This window comes from Sphaerodactylus townsendi, linkage group LG05 (assembly GCF_021028975.2).
Source record: "Sphaerodactylus townsendi isolate TG3544 linkage group LG05, MPM_Stown_v2.3, whole genome shotgun sequence".
NCBI classification, from domain to species: Eukaryota; Metazoa; Chordata; class Lepidosauria; order Squamata; family Sphaerodactylidae; genus Sphaerodactylus; species Sphaerodactylus townsendi.
In genome coordinates, this window is record NC_059429.1 from 86,599,551 (window position 1) to 86,624,849 (window position 25,299).

At 40.4% G+C, this 25,299-nt stretch overlaps 1 protein-coding gene across 18 annotated transcripts in view; it reads left to right on the forward strand.

The window, feature by feature from the left end:
* The window catches only part of NFASC (neurofascin), a 257,064-nt gene that overhangs the window by 170,203 nt on the left and 61,562 nt on the right, over nt 1-25,299 (forward strand). For 6 of the 18 annotated variants that reach the window (XM_048496445.1, XM_048496444.1, XM_048496448.1 and 3 more), the window contains 13 exons: nt 399-510; nt 607-773; nt 3,319-3,466; nt 4,267-4,391; nt 6,089-6,133; nt 6,900-7,001; nt 7,124-7,321; nt 7,724-7,794; nt 9,140-9,368; nt 13,332-13,447; nt 15,581-15,785; nt 18,829-18,951; nt 19,658-19,831. In XM_048496445.1, coding sequence (XP_048352402.1) covers nt 399-510; nt 607-773; nt 3,319-3,466; nt 4,267-4,391; nt 6,089-6,133; nt 6,900-7,001; nt 7,124-7,321; nt 7,724-7,794; nt 9,140-9,368; nt 13,332-13,447; nt 15,581-15,785; nt 18,829-18,951; nt 19,658-19,831 — 1,815 coding nt within the window. The remainder of the gene's footprint in view (nt 1-398; nt 511-606; nt 774-3,318; nt 3,467-4,266; nt 4,392-6,088; nt 6,134-6,899; nt 7,002-7,123; nt 7,322-7,723; nt 7,795-9,139; nt 9,369-13,331; nt 13,448-15,580; nt 15,786-18,828; nt 18,952-19,657; nt 19,832-25,299) is intronic. The other 12 variants (XM_048496457.1, XM_048496458.1, XM_048496459.1 and 9 more) reach the window with 4 other exon arrangements.

Genomic DNA, 25,299 nt, shown 5'->3' on the forward strand with positions numbered 1-25,299 from the left:
GCTTATGGGAGTGGGCACTGAGTTAAAAGCTGAGAAATACAGTAGAAGTTAAAGTCAATGGAGGGGAGGAAATCAGTTTACAAAGTTTAGGAAGACAAGGGAGTCCAAAAATGGCTTGAACACTTGGTAGAAATGAATGAAAATGGGGTGGGGGTGATCAGCAATGCATGGTTCCAAGGATAGCCTTCAAAAATAAGAAATCTTGTATTTCTACTAAAATAGATTTTGGGGGGAATCCATTATTGAAAACCATCCTCCAAACCCAACTAAACCTTCCAAAGAATGGATTGCAAGCTTAGATGTGAAAATAGCAGTGTTTAATTTTGCAGCATTTTGTAACCAACATATCCAGTAGCTTCTGGCTGGCTTTACAGACAACATTTTGTTGTCTTTTTAAGATGTTTCTCCTCGGATCCTTGCTCCTCGTAACCAGCTGATGAAAGTGATTCAGAACAACAGAACTCTTCTGGATTGTCCATTCTTTGGGTCCCCAATCCCTACAACACGATGGTAAGATTTGTTATTAATTTCTGCAGCCTTGTTTCTAGCAGAATATACCTTGTGTTACTTTCCTCTCTTACAAGTGCTTTCTTGTATTGTTGTGAGGTTCAAGAATGGCCAAGGAAACACTCTGCATGGTGGCAACTATAAGATGCATGAGAATGGAACTCTGGAAATTATCATGGCTCGAAGAGAAGACCAGGGAACGTACACTTGTGTGGCAACTAATATTCTGGGCAAAGCAGAAATCCAGGTTCGCCTGGAAGTCAAAGGTAAGATGATTCATATGTTCATAAAGAGTCAGGATTCCACAAATATGAGAGAACTGTGGATAGCCAGTTTGCCTTAAAAGACAGTGGGGCTATATTCAAGGTACTCAACTTACAAAAAATGAAAGTTATATGCTTATATGAGGAAAAGCAATATAATATATTATGGTGTTACTAGATGAGTCATTCCTGACATGGTGTAGCTGTGGGCTGCCATCATTTGTTAAATTCCACATCACAGACTTCAAACTAAATTATGATTTCAAGTATGCTATGACCTAGAACTGTTCTAATTCCAATTCCAATTTCCTTTTTCTTTTCTATCTTTCTTTCTTTCCTTCCTTATTTTTGTGGGGGGGGGGGGCATCAGATCACTGCTGACTCATGGCAACCCAGAAGGGTTTTCAAGGCAAGAAGCAGTTTGCCATTGCCTGCCTCTGTATTCCTGGTATCCCCACCTGAATACTATTCAGGGTCAGGGCTCAGAGTGTGTGACTGGCCCAAGGTCACCCAGCAAGTTTTTATGGCAAAGTGGGGATTTGCACCTGGGTTTCCCAGACCCAAGTCCAGCAACTTAACCACTATACCACACTGGCTATTTCTTTGCTCTACAGTAAGGATTCTAAACATGGGCAATACCACCCCCCTGGCGGCAGTGGAAACATCAAGGGAGGCGATGAGGAATTTTGGGGCAGTAACGGGATGGCAGAGAATTTTGGGGTGATAGGAGGGCAGGGACTCCTGGGTCAGGTGACTGAGGAAAGGTCTTGTTCTTCTGCTTTGCCATGTGGTGACTGGGGAGTTTTAAAGGAAAAGCAGCAGCACTCTCTTCACTGTGTAGCTACAGGGAGGGGGCGTGAGCCAAGGCAAAGACCCCCATCACTGCTGCTTTGCAAGGCAAAATTGTTTTTGCAGCAGCATTCTCCTCACTGCATAGCCTGAGGAGCGGAGCCAAGGCAAACAGCCCCCTCACCACTGCTTTGCAAGGCCAGAATTTTTTTAAAGGAAAAGCAGCAGCACTCTCCTGACTGTTGTTTTGAGTTTGCAGTAGACCTAATACCAAGGAAGAGGTTTGTGTTCATATGAGTGTGTGTGGAGGCACTAGGGACGTAGTCTGGGAGCCAAGTGATGGCAGCCCGAAAAGGTTTGGAAACCCCTGCTCTGCAGCAATATTTGGGCTGGCCATATTTAATTTATTCATAAATGAGCAGGAACTGTGATGAGCAGTGTAGTGTGCAGATGACACAGAATTGTTCAGAATTGTATAAACGATGGCCAACTGTGAATAGCTGCAGGAGGATCTCCACAAATTGGATGAGTGGGCAACAGTGTAGCAAATGAAGGTCAGTGTAGGTAAGTGTAAGGAGATGACACTGGAACAAAAAATCCCACCTTTAAGTATATGCCAGTGATGGCGAACCTTTTCGAGACCAAGTGCCCAAATTGCAACCCAAAACTCACAAAGTACCAACACGGCAATTTAACCTGAATACTGAGGTTTTAGTTTAGGAAAACGGTTGGCTCCAAGGCGTGCGTTACTCAGGAGTAAGCTTGGTGGTAGTTGGTGGCTTTGCTTTGAAGCAACCGTGCAACTCTTCCAACGAGTGAATCACAACCCTAGGAGGGTTTACTCAGAAGCAAGCCCCATTGCCAGCAACTGAGCTTACTCCCAGGTAAAGGATCGTGCTTTAGTTCTTCACAAGAAAATCAGTGGGGTTTAACAGCGCTTAACAGGGTTACCTAGGCTGCTTCCCCAAAACTAGGTCTTAGGTTTAACGCTAATAATCGAGCCCAGCGGCCCAGGCCAGCCTAGATGTGTGTGTGTGGGGGGGGGGGGGGGTGACACTGCGTGTGCCCACAGAGAGGGCTCTGAGTTCGCCACCACTGGTATATGCTAATGGATCTGAGCAATCTAATACTGAGAGGGATCATAATGGATAACTCAATGAAAGTGTCAACCCAGTGGGTCACAGTGGTGAAAAAGGCAAACTCTATGCTGGAAATTGAGAAATAATTTGTGCAGGTTGCCCAGCATGTCGTGTGCAGATTCTCTGAGGGCCGCACAGGGTACAAGATCCCCCAAGCATGTTTTCTCCCTGTGGCAGCAAGTATGACCAATCTGTAGCAACATGTTCATTATTGCCCTGCCATTGCAAGGAGGTCCCCTTTTTCTTTTTTCTTTTGCATGTTACACATGCGCAGCTATGCAAGTGCAGCAGATCAGATTGTGGGATGACTAGCATGGCTGTGGGGGTCATTTCTGTATACCTGCACAACTACACATGTGTTGCAGGATTTTTTTAAAAAATAGAGACAAGTATCTCCATGCAAAGGTTCGAAAGCAACCTGGATTGTTTCCATAGGTTCCAATCACTGTCTGCACGGCACACGTGTGAATGGGAAAAGGGAAAATGGGTTCCTTTTTAACAACTGTAACTCTTTATACATTTGCTGTGTGGAATCCATCATTGTTTCGATGAAGGATCTGTCTTAGGTTCATTCCGTGATCTGATATCTCAAAAAGTTACAATTTTATAACTATTTACAGACCCAACTAGGATCACCACTGGACCAACTGATACAGTTCCAAAGAAGGGTTCTACGATTCATTTATCATGCAGAATAAAATATGATTCCACCCTGAAACTTACAGTTACCTGGCTCAAGGATGACAGTATCCTGTACATAGGAAACAGGTTTGTGCCACCTTTATCCTTACTCTACAGCCCTGACAGGGAGAGCTTAACTTTTAACTCAGCACTTCTATGTGATGCAAAGAATGAATGAATCATTTTGCCATTATAGCAACCTCTTCTGGCATCTTACAGCTTAAAGTCAATTAGATCAGCGAGGCTAGTCAGAAAGAAGCATCCCACTATTATGGATCATGTTAAAATACTTAACATTTTTTGTAGTAGAAATAAATTTGGCCTGGAAGGAATGCACATCACCTGGTAACAGTTGACATGTGTTTTATCTTGGGGGAATTAAAAAGTTTAAAATGTGTTATTGATGATTCAGTAAGATTGAGTTCAGAAGTCATGGATTTTTTAAACCCATACTTTAAAAACAAATCTTTAGAATATTTGATTATTTCTTATGCTGTAAATTTCGACCCATTCACTGAAATGGGGAATAGATCTATTTAAACTATTTTAAGTTTTAACTAACTACAGAAAAATATTGGAGATTTTCTGTGCATAATCATGAGAGTGTGTTGATTTCTGAAGTGCATCCCAAAAACTACAATAAACGGACTGGCTTTCAAAAACCAAACAGTTTTATACTTTGACAAATGTTTGAGGCAGATTCATTAGACTGATGAGAAGAAGTGGAGGAAGCTAAAGAAGTTACACATGGAATTGGTCTGAAAACATCTGCATTTGTTCCAAATACTTGAGAAGGCATTACATCTGGAACTGCAATTGGAATTAGGCATGCCTTGTGTTTTTAATCAGACTTTGTACTTTTAATTCCTATGCTTCTGTTTTGAAAGGATGAAGAAGGATGAAGATGGCTTGACAATATATGGAGTGTCTGAAAAAGATCAAGGGTATTACACTTGTGTAGCCAGCACTGAGCTAGATAGAGACACTGCCCGAGCCCATCTCACTGTTCTAGGTAATTTCAACTTCTTCTCCTGTTTACTGAGTTTGTGAAGAAATATCCATGAGGCTTATATTGGTTAGCTTGTTTCAACAAATTGCTCTACCTGCAAAGACACATGGAGGATGCCACATGCCTTAATTAATCATCTAATCCTTTGAAGCTGATATGTTATTATTAACAATGTGTAACTGCCTGGTCTGTCATTAGTCAGAAAGTCAGCCAAGATTATTTCAGCAGCCTATCTCTAAAAATCTTTGTCTCTGAATTGACCTTGGCACCTTAGGGAGGAAATGCTCATGTCTGTTGTTGCTGCCACTATGTAACCAGCATTCTCATGCACAAGGACATGAAAGCAAACTTGTCTCCTCATTGATGTGTTCTAGCAACAGGTATGTTGTGCTGATGCTTACCCCTGGGCTAGCACTTGTGGCCAGGTTTTAGCATAATTTGGAGGAAATAGCATCTGATTGGCAATAACTGGAGCTTTTCCTTAATTCAAAATCAAAGAAATGCACTTGAGTTTTGTTCTTAACTCCCCAAGGCTAATCATATTGGCTCCCCGTTGAATTCCGAATCATCTTCAAGGTGTGGGTGTTGACCTTTAAGGCCTCGCGGCCTGGGACCCTCGTACCTTCGGGACCGCATTACCCCATATGTCCCAACTCGACCTCTGCGCTCAGCAGAGGCCAATTTACTGGAGGTCCTCGGCCCCTCAATGATGCAGCTGGCCTCCATTCGAGCCAGGGCCTTCACGGCTCTGGCGCCGGCCTGGTGAAACACTCTCCCTCCAGCTGTCCGGGCCCTGCGGGACCTTGGGGATTTCCGCAGGGCCTGTAAGACTGAGTTGTTCCACCGGGCCTTTGGAGAGACCGGCCGCTGAGGATGCCCCTGCTCCCTCCTCTTTACCCCCATGGGCCCTAATACCATCAGGACCCATTATTTCACATTAGGAGGGTTTCGTAAGGTCACGGGCGATGTTCTAAGATACTACTGTTGTTTTAATTATATGTATGTTTTTAGCTGATGCTTTATCTGTACACCGCCCTGAGCCCTTCGGGGATAGGGCGGTATACTAAATTTAATTAATTAATTAATTAAATAATTAATTTAATCATCATCATCATCATCATCATCATCATCATCATCAACTATGCAATCCTTCAATTTGCCAGTCCAGTTTGAAGGGTACCTAGGACAGTGATCCCTAATGTGGCCCCCATGGCACCCACTGATGAGTTTCCTGCAACACATATGCTTCTTTCCCAAAGTAAATAACCAGACCTGGCTTTCCTCCAGCTCACTGGAACAGGGGATGCTTCAGGAATCCTCATGAGGCATCCATCAACTTGGTGTCTGTAGGTTGCTTCCTTTGTGAGGAAATGTTTGAGTTGCAACCTTCTAACATTATGTGGTCAGTCCCAGTACCCCATGGCAGCCATTCTGTGATTGGGCCTGGTCTGTACGGCACTCATTTTGTGGTAGCACCCACTCTCCATCCTCAAAACTGCAAAGTAGAATTGGGAACTCCTGTCCTAGGAGAACCTTGAATGCAACTGAAACACTTTAAGGAACATACCTGGAATACTAGTTTTTAAAAGTATATTTAAAATTGTATACATCCTGGTATCCTGCTGTTTGTTCTTTCCCTTCAACAAGCTGTGATTAAGGATTGAACTAACCCTCTAAATAGCTAATATCTTACCTTGCAGCTGTCTCAGCTTCTCCTGTTAACCGCATGACAACTTTCCCCAAAGGTAATCACTACTAATCCATTTTACCTGTTTGATTTTTTTAAATTGCCTGCTGATGTTTGATCACTGTAATAACTTTGGTTTGGCATTGAAATACCATGAAGGGTTTGCTACCAAAATATGTTGGATAGTTTTGAGCATCAACCCAAAAAGGAATGGGCTCTGTTAAATTTCTGTTACACGTATCCCGTGCTGCATGTACCATAAAAGTGTTGTTGCCCCTTCCTTGAAGATGAAAACTAGCTGAATTAGGTTGCACAGATGAATCTGAGTATTAAAAATTGATGGAAGAATTTCATCATCATCCTATTCCTGCAGGTTAACTTTGCCCTTCACTATATTTATTATTCGTTGCTTGTAAAACTGAGATGACTAATACCCAATTCAACTCTTTGCTGACTGGAAACTTTAGGCTTGGTTTGCACATCAGAATGAAGTGGTAGAATGGCCTGTACTTCAGGTTACTGGTGGTAGGGGTGTATTTTACAATGCTTTCCCAAATTTAAAAAAAAACTTCCTCAAGTAGGTAAAAAAACAAGGATATCAGAGGAGATACCTAATAAATAATGTGATTGATAGTTTTCACATTCAAAATGTGGTATTTTTCCTCAAGTTTATTATTTTACTCAAGATGTTCTTCTCTATGAGGATGTTTCCATTGCATGTGCAGGCCAGGCCATATTATCTTATTCCATCCCAAATCCATTAATGGCTAATTCTTAGTGTTCATTAGAGAACCCAGACCTTATGTCTCTCTCTTTGCTGGTAGCCCGGCCAGAGCGTCCCCGTGACCTTGAGCTAACAGACCTTGCTGAAAGGAGCGTACGCTTGACATGGATACCTGGCGATGACAACAACAGCCCCATCACAGGTCAGGGCATTCTCCTCTACTAAGAAATCCTGCGGATTATTACTACTACCAATTTTCTTAAGTCTACTTGCCAGTGGCTAACAAATTATGTCTCACTAGCCCTCCTTTCTTCTGTCCTCTAGATTACATTGTGGAATTTGAAGAGGATAAATTACAACCAGGAGTTTGGCACAACCATTCCCGTTATCCAGGAAGTGTCAACTCTGCTGTTCTGCGCCTTGCACCCTATGTCAACTACCAATTTCGAGTAATAGCTGTGAATGAAGTAGGAAGCAGTTATCCCAGCTTGCCTTCTGAGCGATACCAAACAAATGGAGCACGTAAGTGGTGCTCTAGTTGCATTTGGAGCAAAAATAGTTCATTCTTTATGGTCTCTGCAGGCACAGATGAGTTCTGCAGTCAGGCAGAGCAACATTTAGAATCTTCTAGAGCTAAAAGGTCTAAAGTTTTGACTGCGAGGAGATAGTTTTAACCCATCAGTAGAATCCTACGCAGTGATTCTTCTGCAGAACCTCCAAGGCATGTGTCAGCTATAGAAAACCTCTCGGACATTTCAAGTGATCTGATCTCTGTTTTTCTTTACGCTGAAGGGTATTCTTGAGTCTTTTTTCTGCTTCAGATTTACATTCTCTAATAAAGGAGACACAGCCTTTTAGTAATGCATCATGGTATACTTTTTGTGATCAATGATCTAAAACAAAATTTGGGTTAATTTATTTCAGGTCCAGAAATTAATCCCACAGGAGTTCAAGGGGCAGGAACATCAAAAAATAACATGGTTATATCATGGACGGTGAGCCAACATTGTAGTGTCTCCTCAATTATGATGCATACTTTTCTGGTATAAGTGTTTCAAGAACAACAGAGAGTCTCTCAGGGAATACAAAACTGATATATATATTATGGTCTATGGATGCTTTCATGGACTAGAATCTATTTTATCTGATGCATGAAGAGTTGATCTGTATGTGTGGGTGGGGAGGGGTTCTAAGCAGGTCAAAATATCATGATATGCAAAGCTTTGAAACTGATCAGTATGTTATTATTTTGTATATATATTGCTCCACATAGATATTTGACAGATCTACTGGTAACTTGTACTTATAGGCACATTCTACTTATTTTTTCTGTGTAATACATGTATCTCTTAAGTGAGGATCAGACTTGAGGCATCTGATAGATCTAATGGTAACAGTTAATCCAAATTAGCAGTAGCATTACAAAAATCTTTATTAGGACCAACTAAAATGCCATGAAATGCTTTTGAGTTTACCAGTACTTTTCTTCAGATGAGATGGATTAAAATATGGTAGAAAAGCACCAAGTTTGCAGTTCATATTAGTCTGTAAACAAACTAACAAAAGTGTTAAAAAATCCCAAGTTCGATAGTGTTGACAATTGTACTTAGAAACCGTAACACCTCTTGTATTCTTTTGTAAAATTGCTGCCCACTGCAGACTTGGAGCTTTCCCACCATGTCCTAAAACATCATTCTCCCAGCTCCCCCTCCCCCCGCCCGTTCCCAACACACACACCCAGTTTTGCTTATTGTGTTGAAGAAGAGTTCTGGGGAACTTGAAAGCTTGCTCATCACTTTTCTCATTATCCATGTAAAGATAATGTTTTCTATGTTTTCCAAAGGTTGTCTGTTCAACAAATGCTTATGCCATGATATGCTTGTTTCTCTCTGAGATGCTATAGAATTCTTGGTTGTTTCTCTGTTCTGCGTTCCTGAATGTGTGGAAGTCCTTGCATGAAATTAGTCATGGCACTGGAAGAACTGCAATGAGGCCTTCCCAGCATTTTTAAGCTAAATTGCAGCCACACGTGACCCTACTTTGGATTACGGGGAGGGGTTTAATCCTAACACTTCTGCATTTTGCCCTTTGAGTTATTTTACATGTGCTACTGTTGGCCCTGGAACAGGAGAAAGAAGATGGGGATGTCCTAATTGAGGTTGTGTACTTTTGCCTATTGAAATAGCTTATCTCAAAAAACAGTGAAAAGACCTGGTTATGGATCTCACAACTTCTTCGCTAGTTTTAAACTGCAAAGGGGAGGGAGGTGTATAGCTGCTGTGCTACAAAGTTAGCAAAAGTAACTATTTTCTTTATTTTCTTTTTTTTCAATCCATCAAGCCACTAAATGCAACTCAAGCTTATGGCCCCAGGCTCAAATATATTGTGAAATGGAGAAGAAGAGACACACGAGAAAGCTGGAGCAATGTAACTGTCAGTGGTGATGTCAACAAATACACAGTTACACAGACGCCTACCTATGTGCCCTATGAGATCAAAGTGCAGGCAGAGAATGAGTTTGGGAGAGCTCCAGAACCTGATGTTGTCATCGGCTACTCAGGGGAAGATTGTAAGTATTCTCTTAGCCAGAGACTTTGGGATACAGAAGGGTCCAGTTTACTTCTTCTCACTTGCCAGTGTTAAGGGGCTTTCTTGCAGTTCAAATTTTATGATAACCAGCACATTTTCAGAGAAGCACTGACTTCAAGTGCTAAACGCTCTTCTTCTGTAGTACTTAGTACTGCAAATGTAGATGTCAGTCTGATGTTCCTATACCACTGGGGAAGTATGTTGAGATTAGATAGAAAAGTACATTTTGCAACACTATTGTGTCCATATTGTGGATGAAGCCCTTATCCTCAGAGATGTCTAATGAGTTGGTCATGGCCTTCGATTTTATGGTCAGTGTAACTTAAGTAGGTAAGTGGCACTTGTAAAATCAGTATAGATATATATAGATAAATTAATTCATGAATCTCACTGGGATGGCCTCAGATTTTTTTTCTCAGCATCCTAACTCACCTCACAGGGTTGTTGTAAGAATAAAATGGAAAGAATTCCTGAAACACTTGGAAAAAGGGTAGGACATAAATGCAATAAATACAGTATCTTTACTCTTCAGCCTCTAAGAATCCAAAATGTTTGAGTGATTTTTCTTTACCATCTAGGTTGTAGCACAAGTTATGTTACCAAAGTAATTAATCTAGTTTTCTGCCTGTTGCTTTGATAGACAGCATTAAGGGGGGTTTTGTTTGCATACCAAGCTGCCAAGAGCCCCAGCTCTGCCCCCCCCCCCCACCCAAGCCCAATATCACATTAAAGCAAATTACATGATTGGTCTAGCTCCATGGGCCTTTAGACTGACCAGTGATCCACAGCCTGTCTGTTGATGAATGGCCCAGCAAGTCCAAGACTGCATAATTGTTTAATAATCTGGTATTTAAAACTTTTACACTCCTTCTGAAATGCAAATACCTATCCTACTACCCACAGCTGGTGTGTACAGGTTTGTGTGTATCTTCTTTCCATTGCTCTTAGTCCTTTGATTGTCTTTAGGTTGCAAATTTAAGCACTTCTAAGTTCCATTGATTTCAATGAAGAAGTAAGCATGTGTTTAAATCTTCCCTTAGAAAGCAATAGAACATAGCAGCATTTTACTTGGGCTGAAGTGTACATAGCAAAAGGAAATTCATCTTCCTCAGTCTGTATTCGTATTTACTTTATCCACTGGTGTGAGGTTTGCAAATTTTAAAATTCAAAGGGAACAGCTCCTATGTTAATGGGAAACTTTGCATAGCTGGGGATGTGGGGTATTTTTTTAGGTAGAGGCATCGAATTTGCAGCATAGCTGGTTATGCCTCTCCTTAAAATAACCCCCATGTTTGGTGAAGTTTAGGTCAGTGGATCCAATTTTGTGGACCCTCCTTGGGGGCCAATAAATTGGACCCCCTGACCCAATCTTCACCAAACATGGGGGGGGGGCTGTAATGAGAGTTACCTGGAGCTATGCTGCAAATGTGGTGGTTGTATGTCAAAAAACCAGCCTCCAAAGATTTCCCATTGGGTTTAATAGACCCAAACTTTTCAGCATTCAAAAAAACGGGAAAATTCATACTGGTATGGGGATTTTCCAGAAATGTTCAGGTGTATTAAATCTGAATCCAAAAAATACTAGCAAAAAAATGGTGCATATCCCTCACTGTTGTTTTGAAAATACTTTTCTTTGCATATGTCTGCTCTGGCTATTAAAAAAAACACAGGCAGGGTATGCAGCTGTTCAGGTATACTTTGTATAACGACAGTGCTTGGAAAAGAGATGCCACCTGAATCTTGGTGAAATTTTGCAGTTTTTCAATGGCTGTTTAGTTTGTGTAAACAACAAGGTTTCTTCAAATTAGAGTGAGAAGCACCTTTGTAGAATGCAATTCAGCATCATTTCTTCTGTATTTTTTAAATAAAAATGTTTCAAACTTGTTCACTGCAAACTATCATTCACACATTAAGCCAAATACTATGCCCAGTCCTCTATACTTTGAAAATGTTATTTAGTTCTGTTTTTTGTTCCTTGGCATCTCTACTCTCTGTTGGTACCCTTCACCAAACATCCAGCCCTGAATACAAGGAATGTAAATGTAAAGAAATTTCTCGGTCTTTCTTTAGGAATCTGTATCATATGGGTCTTGATCACAGGAAATTCTTTGCATGCAATTGCTGGTGCCAACTCCACTGCCCAAGTGCCATATCCCATCCCCAGGGAAGTGAATATATGTCAATCAATTTTCCCTGACCACCCAACCATACATGAGGCTAAGCAGATTCCAAGACCTGTCAGTTTGCTTGTAAAAAAACAAATCTTGGTAGCTTCTTGCTGTTGCTAGTTTAAAGGAAAATGTATTTAGAACAAAGAAAAGAGAGAGAGACCAAAATGAAATAAAGAACATGGAGAAAACCACATGAGTATCTTGAATGTTACATTGCTCATTTGGATGTTTTATTTGGATAAGGAGTATGTCTTTGACACTGATAAACCAGGGATAGAACTTCATTCAAGAAATGTATCACTAGCACAAGGTAGGTGTGTCAAAATGCAATGATTGTCTCCAGTAACTTAGAATAGACAAAGGCAGGCATCAAGAAACTTCAGCACTGGTGACACCATCAGGCCTTGAAGTGCTGCAGATCATGAAATATTCGACCTTTCATAATTAAAACACTCCTCTCCATTCACATTAACCACGTAATGCTTTATTTATGATGGAGCAGACAATTGCTTGGATCACAAACTGCAGAGTGGATCTTCCTCAAAAACCTCTTTTCTCAACATTCCTCTGAAACCTCCAAAATGTTGATACTGGAGTTCGTAGTAGCCTTGTCAACAAAAGGCATAGCAAGGGGACTGAAATAATTTCTCCTCGCTCTTTTACCAGGGAGTGTTTGCTGGGGCAAGAGTTCTGTAGAACTGGTTTTCTTGCTCATGGGCCAGGCACGCATCCTGCTGACATCTCTGATAAACAGATTTTGCAAAAGACCAGAGGCAATAAGTGCCGAAAGAAAGCAGGATGAATGTGATAGTCAATGATGCCTTTGTAGCACTATCCTCTCTCTCAAAATCTCTATCTGATTCTAACCTAAGTCACATTGGGAATGGCTTTCCAAGGGAATCCATAATAGTATGTTTTGCCTTACCATTAAGACACTGAAAAGCTTGATCATTCCATTCCACAGCAGCATGGGACATAGCACTGGACAAAAGTCCAGTGGCACCTTAAAATATTTTTTTGGGGGGGGGGGGTACGTTTCCTGTTTACTTTCAATGAAAATTATTTCCCTGTGTCCTAAGCAGCAGCTCTTATTCCTATTTGTAACTTCAATTTGTACTGATTTGATAAAAACTACTGTGTGAACAAACATGCTTCATCAAACTGTGGGGGGGGGATGTTGCTTTTACTCTGTGTTAATAGTTATAATTATTAATTAATAATTAGTATATTGCTAGGAGGCAATTCAGCTAAATTTATGCCACTCAAATCTGTTGTACTTTTTAAATTGGTGGATGGTTCTCATTCAGAGATGCTCTAGTCCTGTTAGTGAGCACTCTGAATTGTAAAATGCATACATCCAATAATGGAAATGGAGTTAGGGATATAGAAGGAAGTTGTTGGGGATGAAACATTGAGTTAAGAGCTTCCTTCCTTCCTTCCTTCCTTCCTTCCTTCCTTCCTTCCTTCCTACCTACCTTTTGACCACTTTTCTTTAAATCTGTTGACCACATTGTACCTTGAACTCGAAGCAGGGTGGGGAAAATAGCAGTTGGTGTAAGATCAATGCCATGCAGTACTTGTGCAGGTGAGATTGCTTCCTCTTTCCACTAGATGGCAGCAGATGTGCTTTTTATGTAATTTTGTGAGATGCCAAGGCAAACATTTACTAGTGAGCTCCTGCTTTACTTTGGATCAAACTCTATGGAATGAAAGCTTTCTTTGAATTATGTGTAATTCTTAATCTCTGCTTTACTTTATTCCTGATCACTTAGATCCCAAGGCTGCTCCCACTGATATTAGACTCAGAGTTTTAAACAGTACAGCAATCAGCCTGCAGTGGACTAAAGTGTACCCGGATACCATCCAGGGACAGCTTAAGGAATACAGAGTGAGCACAAATGAAACTAGATCATTTTTATTATTAATATGACTAACCCTGACACTAATGATGACTAGTCACATGGCCTTTATACAATGGGGATGACATGAAAGATCCATAAACTGCTAAATGTCACTGAACACTCATATCATATAGGCAAGTAAACATTTACAGCTGCCCAAAAAACCCTCCATAAATATCTAAACTTGATATCCTTAAGATCCAGATAAAACTGAGTTTCCTGTAAATGAGGCATATGTTTCCTACTGGAGTTCAATCAAAAGAGGTCAGTATTGTAGAGAAATTTAAACTGTTGTGCCATTTGTAGCTTCCTCAAGGGAATAAGTTCTCTGATTATGCTCAAGTTTTGAAGCAAAAGGCATGACAGTCAAACCAGCTTTAAAAGTGATCTGCTTTCATTAGAGGCCAGTCATTATCACTTAGAGCATTTTCACTCCAATTCAATATTTTGGTCTCCTATTTTCTCTGTTAAATAAATTTTTGAATTATGATTTATTTCTTGCTTAATTCAAAATGAAGAGATTGCATTCATTCTGGAATTGATAGCACAAATATTTTTGTTTCAAAAAGTACAACACTCATCTCTCCATGTTAATTACAGTTTAGCTTTTTTAAAAGGTATATTGGGGTTCATTTTTTCCCCACCATTAAAATTATGCTTCCTGTAGAAAAATAATCCCTTTAACATTCAGTGGTTCGTTGTGACTTCTTCTAGTCAATGATAAGTAACTTACCAAGCACAGTTCTGAACAGCTGATGTCCTATAATGGTCCTCTCCTCACAATATTAAGCTGGTTTCCTTCATCACAACATTTCACTATGGATAAAAAAAAACAACTTTTCAAACATTTCCCTTATTGGATCATTCCTAGTGTATATTTGTCATGTCTTATTAATCTGTGTACCAGTGTTCTGCTTTGGCCTTGGTGCATTTAAAAATTGTGCTGAGAACTAAAAGTAGTTGAAAAACAAAAAAAAACCCACCCCTAAATATTTTCAGTGGTTGAGATCATGCTCTCTCTCTCTCTCTCATCTCCTCCCAGAAACTATTATTGCCAGGACAGATATTAAACAAAATCTAGAGAACAGATACAAAACAACCATCTCCCAAACTAGCAAACAATTTAAGAATTTATTGACACTTCAGCAACCATGTATACTACCTATCACCCTTTGGAAAGTGTTCACGTTTCTCAGATCAGAGAACTTTCTTTCATATGATATGAAGTTCTTTGTGCCCAGCTTTACTGTTCTTAAACAGCAATTAGGTTGTTTCTCAGGAGTAGGGAGCCTTTTAAGAGTCATGAATATGTATAGCCAAATTTCATTCCCATTGTGAGGTACTAAATAAATGAGAGATGGGACAGTACAAGTGAAGTCTTTTTCCCCACGGCCAATATATCCTGGGATAAGGAAGTGAACCAACCCAGTTTGGGCATGAATTCCACAAGGCTTCCGTGCCTAAATCGGGCCCTCCCTGCAAGATTTGCCTTATCCCGCGGCTTTCAAAAAACAATAAAATTGGCAGTCCTTTTGAAAAAGCGCAAGCCAATCCTGCGCCCATGCAAACACCGCAGGAGATGGGCTGTTTTATTTTTCCAGTGTTGCCGCCTGCTCTCCCCGCCCCATAGCTGCAGCCAATCGGAAAAGCGGAAACTACGTAAACGTACACAAAATACATAAACATTATCGTTCATGTGGAAAATGAAAATAAACCGGGGGCTCATGCATAATTCACTGGAGTTCTTCCTCCCGACCTGAACGCGCTGATGGGCAGCCGTGTGAAGGGAGAAATGGATAAAAACACCCTGGGATATATGATCCTGCATCTATCCCAGGATATTTTGTCCATGGGGTAAACACCTCTGAGAGCCTGGTCCTTTCAGGTTTACATGGTTTTGGCTGACTCATTAACCTCCTGCATTCCCTCAGTTCTCCCATCTGTAAAATAAACAGTAAACAATGTTACTGACTTCTACCTCACTGCATGGAATGGTTGGCAAGTGTGAAGTAATCTTCCTTGTGTGAAAGAAACAAATGTATAGACAGAATCTGTTCTTAAAATCCAGTAACCCCCAAACCAAAAAATAAAAATTCACTTGCCTTGCATGTTTCTTGAAGGCCTATTACTGGAGAGAGAGTAGTTTTCTGAAGAATCTATGGGTCTCCAAGAAAAGGCAGTCTGAGAGTTTTATTGGAGACCGAACACGGGGCATAGTGTCCCGGCTGTTTCCTTACAGCAACTACAAACTGGAGATGGTTGTAGTCAATGGGAGAGGAGACGGGCCTCGAAGTGAAATTAAGGAGTTCACAACACCTGAAGGAGGTAGGTTCCTGCATAACTTTTGCAGGTTTTGCACCATTACATTGTGTGTGAAACATAAAAATGTACAATACTCTTGAGACTGCTAGCTTTAAATTCCCTGGGCTCTGATAAGTGATTATGATAAAGATCACTTTAAATTCACCATCATGTGGCAAAGGTTTAGGTTTGCTAGTTTTTTTTCCTACGTTGCCTTCTGCTCTCCCTGTTCTATGTCCTTTTGTGCTATGGAATAATATAAATAGTGGATTAAGCAGAGGATGCAATATAGGACTTCATAGATCAGGCTGCCCACACTCTTACCACTGGGATTCATAAAAGATAATGGATTGAAATAGATGAATAAATTCAGTAAAATTGTAAGTAATTGAAAATGCACTAGGAAAGGCAGAACGGTCCTTTGGCATCAGATTTTTATTGCTAGTTATACTGTTTATCTTCTCTCCAACAAATGATTTTCCCTATATTCTTCCTTCTATAAAATGAATGTTATCCCCATATCTATGAAGAACTCTGTACTGGAACTGTTGCCTAAATCTATTCATATTCCATCTTGCTCTTAACATGCTCAGCGATGGACTCTGGATTTTATAGTAGAGTGGAGACTACCATTTCCTTTTCCTTTCATAGCTAGATCAATAGCTTTTCATCATTTCTCATAACTGGCAATGAAAGCTTCTTTAATGTTTACAGTTGCGATATCATTTTAATGGATTATACTAAGCTGATGAACAACAGAATTTGTAATGACTGCAGGGAATTGAGAAATGACGAATTGCACAGTGGGCATAGTTTTCATACAAGACCCCTCTTTCCAGGAATTCCTTCTGATTTTTATCTTCCAAAAAGTAAAATCCTGGCTTGGCTCCATCTTCTTTTGGCAGCTAAAATGGTTTTAAAAGAACATTTAAAAATGCTAATGATGGCATGTAGAGTTTGGTTTTGACTAGCAAAAGGGGGGGGGGGGCGCTGAAGGATTAAATCCCTCTCTCCACTGCCTGGCCCTGATCTTAATTGCAGCTCCATGCACCATTTATCTTATATAGACTGACAGACGTATATTTTTGTGCCCTAAATTGAATTAAATCTGACTTTTGCACAGCCACTCAGTGAATTCTTGTATCACTCCTATTAGATGGAACCTTAAACGGTCTATTGTCGCTGTTCTTTTTTACAATATTATCGAACCCTGCTCATGGAAGTATACTAGTGGGTTCTGACAGTTTCAGCATAAAAAATGGCCAGCAGCATTGTCTCAAGGGACTCTAAAACATTTCTCTGCTAAACTGTGATTCCTATAAAGAACCAGTCACTACTGTAAATCCCAGGGCAGTAACACAATTGGTCCCTAAGTGCATTACTTAGGAGAACATTGCAGGATAAGTACAGGGTCTTGTGTACTTCTAGATACAGCAAAAATCACCCAGATTCTGCAAAAGCTCTGCCAATACTTTGGAAGACATGGAAGAAATATAATGATCTATCAATTCTACTTGTGATAAGGCACTCCTGAGACACCTTTCACTGCATGCCTGAAATGGGGATATGAGTTCTGGCAGGAAAAAAGCTGCCCGTCTCTTACCTCAGCAGACATACTGAATGAGCAATTTATTCTGTACAGCATTCATCTATGATTAAGAGCGCCACGTTTATGGAAATCAGTTTATAGCATTGTGTAGCAGGTCTCCAAGAAACTGGTCTGGTTTTCCTGGACTTACAGCAGAGAGTCTGTTGTACATCCAACAACATTCTGAGAGTGTGGCAGAGATGGGGGTAGTTTATGAAAGCTGCATGCCCACTCAAAGTGTGGATGGGCAGAGCAGGATTTCTTAGATTTGGAGCAGGGATTTCAACATGTTTCAGAAGACATATTCGGAAATTTGGGGAATTTATATATGTGTTTTTTTTTAAAACCACCTTATAAGGTAGCAATTTAATATCCGTTATTTTCATTTTTGAAACTTTTCCCCCCTGTTGCTACCCAAGTTGAGGTTCAGTATTTTTAAACCTTGTTGATTTTAATGGGAGAGTATTAGGCATACATTTGGCACCCAGAGCAGCTCGCAAAAGCAGACAGCATGTAAATATAGCAAGTGTCATACCAGAAGCAAGGAGATGTGTGCTCAAATCCCTGATCTTTCATGAAGCTCACTGGGTGATTCTCTCACCACCTCACTGGTCTGTTATAAAAAATGAAAGCTACTTTGAACCCCTTGGAAGAAAGGCAGGATAAATATGTGATGGATAGGAAAAGGGTGCAGTTCCTGAGTGGTGATGTAAGAGGAAGGAAGCCCTTCGCATGTCTCTTGCACTGTGTGGTTAGTCTGTCTGCACTGACACGATACTGATCCAGATGCATGACATGGAAACCTTCCCCACTCAGCAGCTGCAGCCTCATCCAACATATCACACAACCTTGTGAGCCATCCAGGTTTATTTCTCCCATCAAAACCATTGGGACTTCAAGTGGTTAACTCTGATGGTAGCAAACCTATCATGAAAATAATGCAATCTAGGTTGATGAAACTTAAAACTATTGAAAATGTTTTTCAATATGTTTGTGCATTGTCAAGCTAGGGAGCATTGATGGTTATGATGGCACATGCAGCATTTTCTGTGATGAAAGGAAATGCATGATTGAGGTGCCATCTTTAAGAGTTGGTGTGATGAAACCATAACTGTAAGATCTGCAAAAGGGACTAACAAGCTTTTGATATTGATGCAAACTACATGAAACCATAAACCATCTTATACCACTGAGTGGTTTAGCTAACAGAGAGCAACACATCCTCTTCTTCCCATACATTAAATCCAGGGAATTTCTATGGAAATGCAGAACTATCAGAAGTTAGCGTGGGTGTCTCCTGCTTCTTATGATCGTGGCTCTGTTGAATTGAAACCACATGTAAGGCAATATAACATAGGCTTCCTATGCTACCAGTTCCAAACTTTCTATGTAGATACTATTTTGAATAGTGTGCATATCAGCAATGTTATCTTATGACCTCTTATCCTTTTTCTTTCCTGCCCCCACCTTTCCCCTAAGTACCCAGTTCTCCAAGGTATTTCAAAATCCGCCAACCAAACCTGGAAACCATCACTTTGGAATGGGAGCACCCTGAACATCCTAATGGCATTCTTATCGGATACACCCTTAGATACCAAGCCTGTATGTCCCATATTCATTTTGTTTATAATCTTTGTTTTGTTTCTTAGCTCATCCATAATCTGAATGTAATCTGAAAGTTGAATAGCCTATACTGGTGCAGTGGTATTTCTTACAAATCTCTAAAACACATGTTCCCGATTATATATAAATTAAATATTAAATATAAATATCCATTTTAGTGTAAAATGCATGTTCTTTCGGAATAGTTTTGTAAGAATGTGGAAGAAATAATTGAAGCACATTACACATCTATACAGTGGAAAAGATCGATTTGCCTATCCACATGCCATTCTTGTTAAAAACCTCCTGCCCCCAATTATTAATTCATTTGTTTAAAATTATAACTTGCCTTCCTATCAGGATCCCATGCAGCACTATCAATATCTGTCACTAGACAGATAGAAATTATAAATTTTGCCCGAAGAATTAGAATTTGATTCTCTACTGGTTATGTCCCTTACTTTGTAAGTTTCTGTAGGACTAATATGGTATATAGTCTTTGGATGCAGGGGTGTTAAATTTTAACAGAGTTGTGTTCAGTTCTCCTAGCTTTCTTTATGATGCTTTAAAGCTAACATGTATCTTTCTGATGAAGCCCATGCTTATATGTCAGGTGCTGTGCAAGGCTGAGAGTTGGTGAAATGTGTAGCTGAGTGTTTTTTCTCAAAACCAGACTTAAGCCTACACAGCCTGCCTTTCTCCTCAGTTAATGGATCCAAAACTGGCAGAACAATTCTAGAGAGCTTCTCTCCTAATCAGACAAAGTTTTTAATCCAGCGGACGGATCCTGTATCGCGCTATAGATGCGACCTGCGTGGCAGGACACAGATTGGGGAAGGGGAGCCTGCCAAAGGGGAGTCACCATCTCATTTGAATGAAGGTAAGTGGAAACAATGTGCCAGCGCAATTTGGGTATGAAAGTGGCATGTGTGCCCTATAGAACTGGATACAAAGTACTGCAAAGTGTGTTGAAAGTCCTGCAGCATCCAAGTGTAGCAGTTTTTAAAAACTGCTGTCAGGTTCAGACATGAAATTCGAAGAACACTTCTGATTTGAGCTTTAATGCTCTGCGGTGGCCTACTTTTCTTTGTCCAATATTTAATACAAGTGTTTTATCATTGCAAATGCTGGGAAAACAAGACAAGTAAAGGCAATTAAGCTATTCATTGAATGTCTTGTAAGTGACTGAAAAGATTTTTTTTTAACATCTGGCAAAATTTCAAAATCGTAAAAACAGCCCCATGCACCAGTGCTTTTAAGACACGACATTCAGTATTGGTTTGTAGCAAGTGGAAGCCTATGAAACTCGTGGGAGGGAATCCCTCTTCCCCACTGCTGAGCCCACTTAAGCCTCCCTTGAGTTCAAATCTCATCTGGCGAGCCCAGTTGTGGGTTCATCAGATGAGGCAACCTGCCAGCCCCAGTTCTGATCTCACCTGGTGAGCCTGTGGGCCAGCAGGCAATGCTGGTGACCCCCAATAGTGGATGAATTCTGCGTGCATGCACAGAGAACACTTTCTTTAGTTTGGGGGGATTTAAACCTCCTGGGGGGGTTTAAGTTTTTTAATTCTCTGCAGAGATGGTGGGACATCCCTTAAGTCTGCAGAAAAACCTGTTGGGGATGAATGTGCCTCCATCTGTGGATTTAAGTATCCACGGACAGGGAGCACAGTTTGGAATTAAATATAAATAATAATGGCTGTGACTATAATCTTTGAATATAAGGGACATTTTTTCAGAAAGTGGTGTAGAAGTATCAGCAGTAAATGTTCTGTGTGGTCCTTATGTTATTTGGATATGAGAGATTTCTGTATTAAAACTGTCAGTGTTCTGACTGACAGTCTTCTGTTCAGTAACTTATTTTTCTTGAGGTTTGTTATTCCTTTTGTATATATTTAATAGTATAGTTTCCATAACTTCCTCAAATACCATACACAGTTTTAGTCAGAAACAATTTTTCTTGGCTAGATCAACATTTTTACTACTAAACTTTGTTTGCTAGAACAATTTTGGATTGTGATCAGAATTCTAAGTCTGCTTTGATCTTTTTCAAACCTGAGAGATGCAGTTGAAGTTATATAAAAACTTTTTTGTAATCTAATTATTTATTTTATTGATCAATAGCAGCCACTTTTTTATATGTACAGTGCTTTTTGCTGTATTTAGCTGCCTAAACAAATATCTAGTAAATCTGATGTATCTTTTTTAAGTCCACTAATATGAGATTAGGGTGTTATACCTGCACTGTCTGTGACTGTTGTGCCGTAATATAAGTTTGGAGGCCAGCCAACTACCTGAATATTTGCAGGACATGCAGCCTTTCACGTTTGGGAGGCACACCCCTGTCACTGTGGTGTCCAAACTAGCTGTGGGCTCACCACCTCATTGCCAAGGCAACCAGTCTACAGTGGCTGCCTTCCAACTTCAGTGTAGCTGCCTTCTCCAAAGATGTTGATCTGCCAGGTCAGACCAACCACATCACCATCAGTCCGTAATGTGGGGCAGAAAATTTTCCAAAACAGAAAATTTTGAGAATGTTCTTCTGTGGGAAATTTTCCACCCCACATATATAAATACAGTCTGTATATAGTTGACAGTTGTTGTGCAGCAAATCAATCATGTCTGAAGGGCTAAATGTGGGGAATGAAGCATTACCCAAGCTTGTACATGGTATATTTGACATTTTTTCTAACATTATTTAAATGTTACAAACATTATTTATATATTTAAATTATTAATTTCAATATAAATCAGAAAATTTTCCATTTCAGATTTTTTTCCCCAGCAAATCTATATCACTGCTTCCAGTTGAAAGGTGACTGGCAGATAGAAGAAATACTGACTTTGTCTGTCATGGGCTATAAATAATCTCAGATACTTCCCTCATTGTGATGCTGTAAAAGCTACTTGTGCAGTACATGCAATGCAGTTGTGGGCAGGGGGCAGGATTTAGTGGTAGAGTGTCTGGATGGCATGCAGAAGGTCTCAGATTCAATCCCCATCATCTCGGATAAAAGGACTGGAGTCTGCTCTAGACCAGGGGTCTGCAATGTGCAGCTCTCCAGATGTTCATGGACTACAATTCCCATCAGCCCCTGCCAGCATGGCTATGCTGGCAGTCTCAGTAGACAATAAATACTGGCCTTGATGGAGCAGTCATCTGATTCAGGAAAAGACAGCTTCATGTGCTTGGCTACTGAAATTTCCTTGAGATCTTATGAAAATCCACTTGTCGGTTTCTTGACCTAAGTAGCATTGCTGCTAGTCTTTCTAAAGCATTTTTTGGATCTTGTTTAAAATGAAGAAAGAAGAATTTCAAGAAGAGGAAAAATGTTTTGATAAGAGGAGCAAAAGTTCTACTAGACAAGTGCCTGTCTGGTGGCTTTTTACCAATACTGTAAAACCATCGCTCTAGCAATAAGAAAGCATGTTTAGGAAGTGTCGATTTAAAATTAGGAGCAAAAATGATATGTACACTGAAGACACTGGGGTGAACTATTTCTGATCCCAAAAGTTACTTAGAACATAAAGAGGATTCTAGTAAAACATGCCCTAATGGCTGCCATCCCTATATGAAGCAGGCATTTAAGGCAATTGGTCTCGCCATTCTGGAGCATCTTTGTAATGCCCACATATTATGAAGTACGTTTAAGATTATTTTTATTGGTGCATGGAAAGGTATAAAACAGGCTCCTGTGGTCCCCATGCCCCGCTAGTCTCAAGAGGCAAGTTTGGGAAATGTGATGGGCACTTTCCCATCCTCTCTGTAATCAATAAATAACCCTCAGTGGAGGAAAGCCACAATATATGGATTCCTAAAAGGACAAAAGTATTCTTTGTGAAAGATCCATCAAACTAAGCTAAAGTTCAGTAGCCCTTAGGGAAGAAGGATGAAAACAAAGCTCTCTTTTACATTCTGCAATTTTAAAAAAAGAAATCTTGAATTCATTTCAGTCTCTTACTTTGGTAAATGGATTGTTGCTTTTGAACCTTTCTAATTGTAATTTGTGGGAAAACATTTCCTTGAGTGCACATTTTAAAAATTGAGCTGCTCTTTTTACATTTTTAAGCAGGCGTGTTCTGGGCCTGTAGCATAGTTGTCAATGACTTCAGCATGCATCTCTTCCCATGCTATATGATAGAATGAAGTTATATTTGGGCTGGCAGTGGCTGATGATTGTCTAGCAACAGAAACATCTACATCACCTTGATTTCTAAAGATACATGCGGCTTCAAACTTGAGGTTTTGCTTAGAATGGGCAGAACAGCACAGAAAACAGGTGGACAATTGTCATTATTAGTTCTGGAAGCTGTTTATAAAAGAAAATGTTATACTGCTTATTTAGATGTGCTTTTGAAATGGTTTTTAATAATCTCTACTGGGCCAATAGTCTTGACAACATGACCTCTAAAATGCCTCTCTTGATACTAACTGTGGAGTAAGAAATAACTCTCGGCTATTGAAAACTAAATGGTTCTTTTGTTGTCCCATTCCCAAAGCCTTGTTCTCACAATACCATAATTAACCTAAAATGTCTGCGGTTCTGCTGCATTATGGATGCCAGAGGGTGCCATCATCAGGTCAGTGTAATCATGATGCCAGCACAGTGATGGGCAATGTGAGTGGTGGAGCAGGGCTTAGTTGACACCCTGAATCTCCCCAGCCTGATCCCATCCCAGCACCAGAACATTGTTTCTCAGCCAAAAACTTGGTGTACCATTTAAAAGTCCTATTCAATGCACTGAGAATGAAACTGCTTCCCCTTGCTCCACCACTTAGTTCTGGAACAGCTTAAGATACTTTCTAAATCTGGAGTCTGTTATAGCTCTCCCAACCAGGATACACCTAGTTCAGAATATACAGGACACAGCATGGGTCTATTTCAATCTGGGCTCATGGCAAACACATCTAGTATACACACTCAGCTCTGATTATAGAAAAGGCACTTTGCTAATCCTGCTGTGCTCAGATCAATTACAGATACTCCACCTTCTGCATAGATGCCAAACTGGACCCTCCATTTTTTCAACTGGGGATAAAAAGGCAATGCAGCCCACACAGGTAAGCAAGGAAGTGGGGTTATCCCTGCCTCAAATTATGACTATTGCAAATATTCCTCCATGCCCCTAAACTCTATACTGCCTCAGTAAGCCTCTTTTCTTCTTCCTAGAAATAAGTATATACAATACAGAAAGGATGGGGGAAAACTGCAGAAATGCTGGCAATACATCACAGTTTTCTGGGCTCAGGTGAGACAAAGGGAGCCTAACTACAGTCCTGAATGACTACCACCATTCAACTTTACCCTTTGGTACCGCTGGCCAAACAGTTATGGAACTTGTTTCCTTGCAGAATCAGAGCCCCTTGGAGCAGCAAAAAGGGCACATTTATTTCCAATGCAAAAATTTAAAGGCAATGGTAAGTGTTGGCTTGGTGCCCCGCCCCCCACAGGTGTATTCCAACTTGTGGGAACCCCCAGGGTGGAGAGAACGACAATGGAATTCACTTGTTCTTTACCGCTGCTGTAGAACACTACTCATAACTATCCTTGTGACTCTCCAACAGGACGATGGACTCCATTCACAGTGCAGTACCAGCCATCTATCAAGCCTATAGTACAGCCAGTGGCTACCACTGTGCTTCCAGTTAACTTGCTATGGGATTGTCAGCTTTTGTTCTCACATAGCTCTGCCACCATTGCAAGCTGCTTAACAAATAATTGTTTTACTGGCACTCTTGTCCCTTGCCTTTTCCTCATGCATAGCTTACCACAGATTTTTCCAGCTGTCAGATCTTGTGTCTTGAAAATATTTTTTGTGAAATCATTCTACACACTTTCTTTCCCCTTGTCATCCTGGGGTTTTGTTCCCCCTTGTCTCTTCAGTTGCATTTATTCCACACAATATTGCTGAAAATGTATTAATCCTGAATGGTGATAGCATGTCATCCGGGACATAGAAAATCAGCCTTTCCCCTTTTTTTTCTTTTGTGCAGGTGCTCTAGCATTACTGCGCAGTTACATTTTGAAGCAGCAATTTTAAAATGTCACAGCCTCCTGTTCTACTATTTGAGAACTACCGACCCAAAATGGAAGCCAAAACAATTCCTGGAATAGGTACCAGTAGCTGAAGGCACAGAAACATGTAGCCTCCTTCCCACCGCCCCCCACCCCACCCCACACACAAAGAACCACACTTTTCCACTAGATTTGATCTGCAGTAATTCAAGATTGTTATTGCAGCAGTCCCCAATTACATGCAGCAGTTACTCCTAGTACTCTTTTCAGTTGCCTCAGCATTTCAATGTTCAGTCACTGATCCAGTTGCCTCTGCTTCTTTGTATCTCTG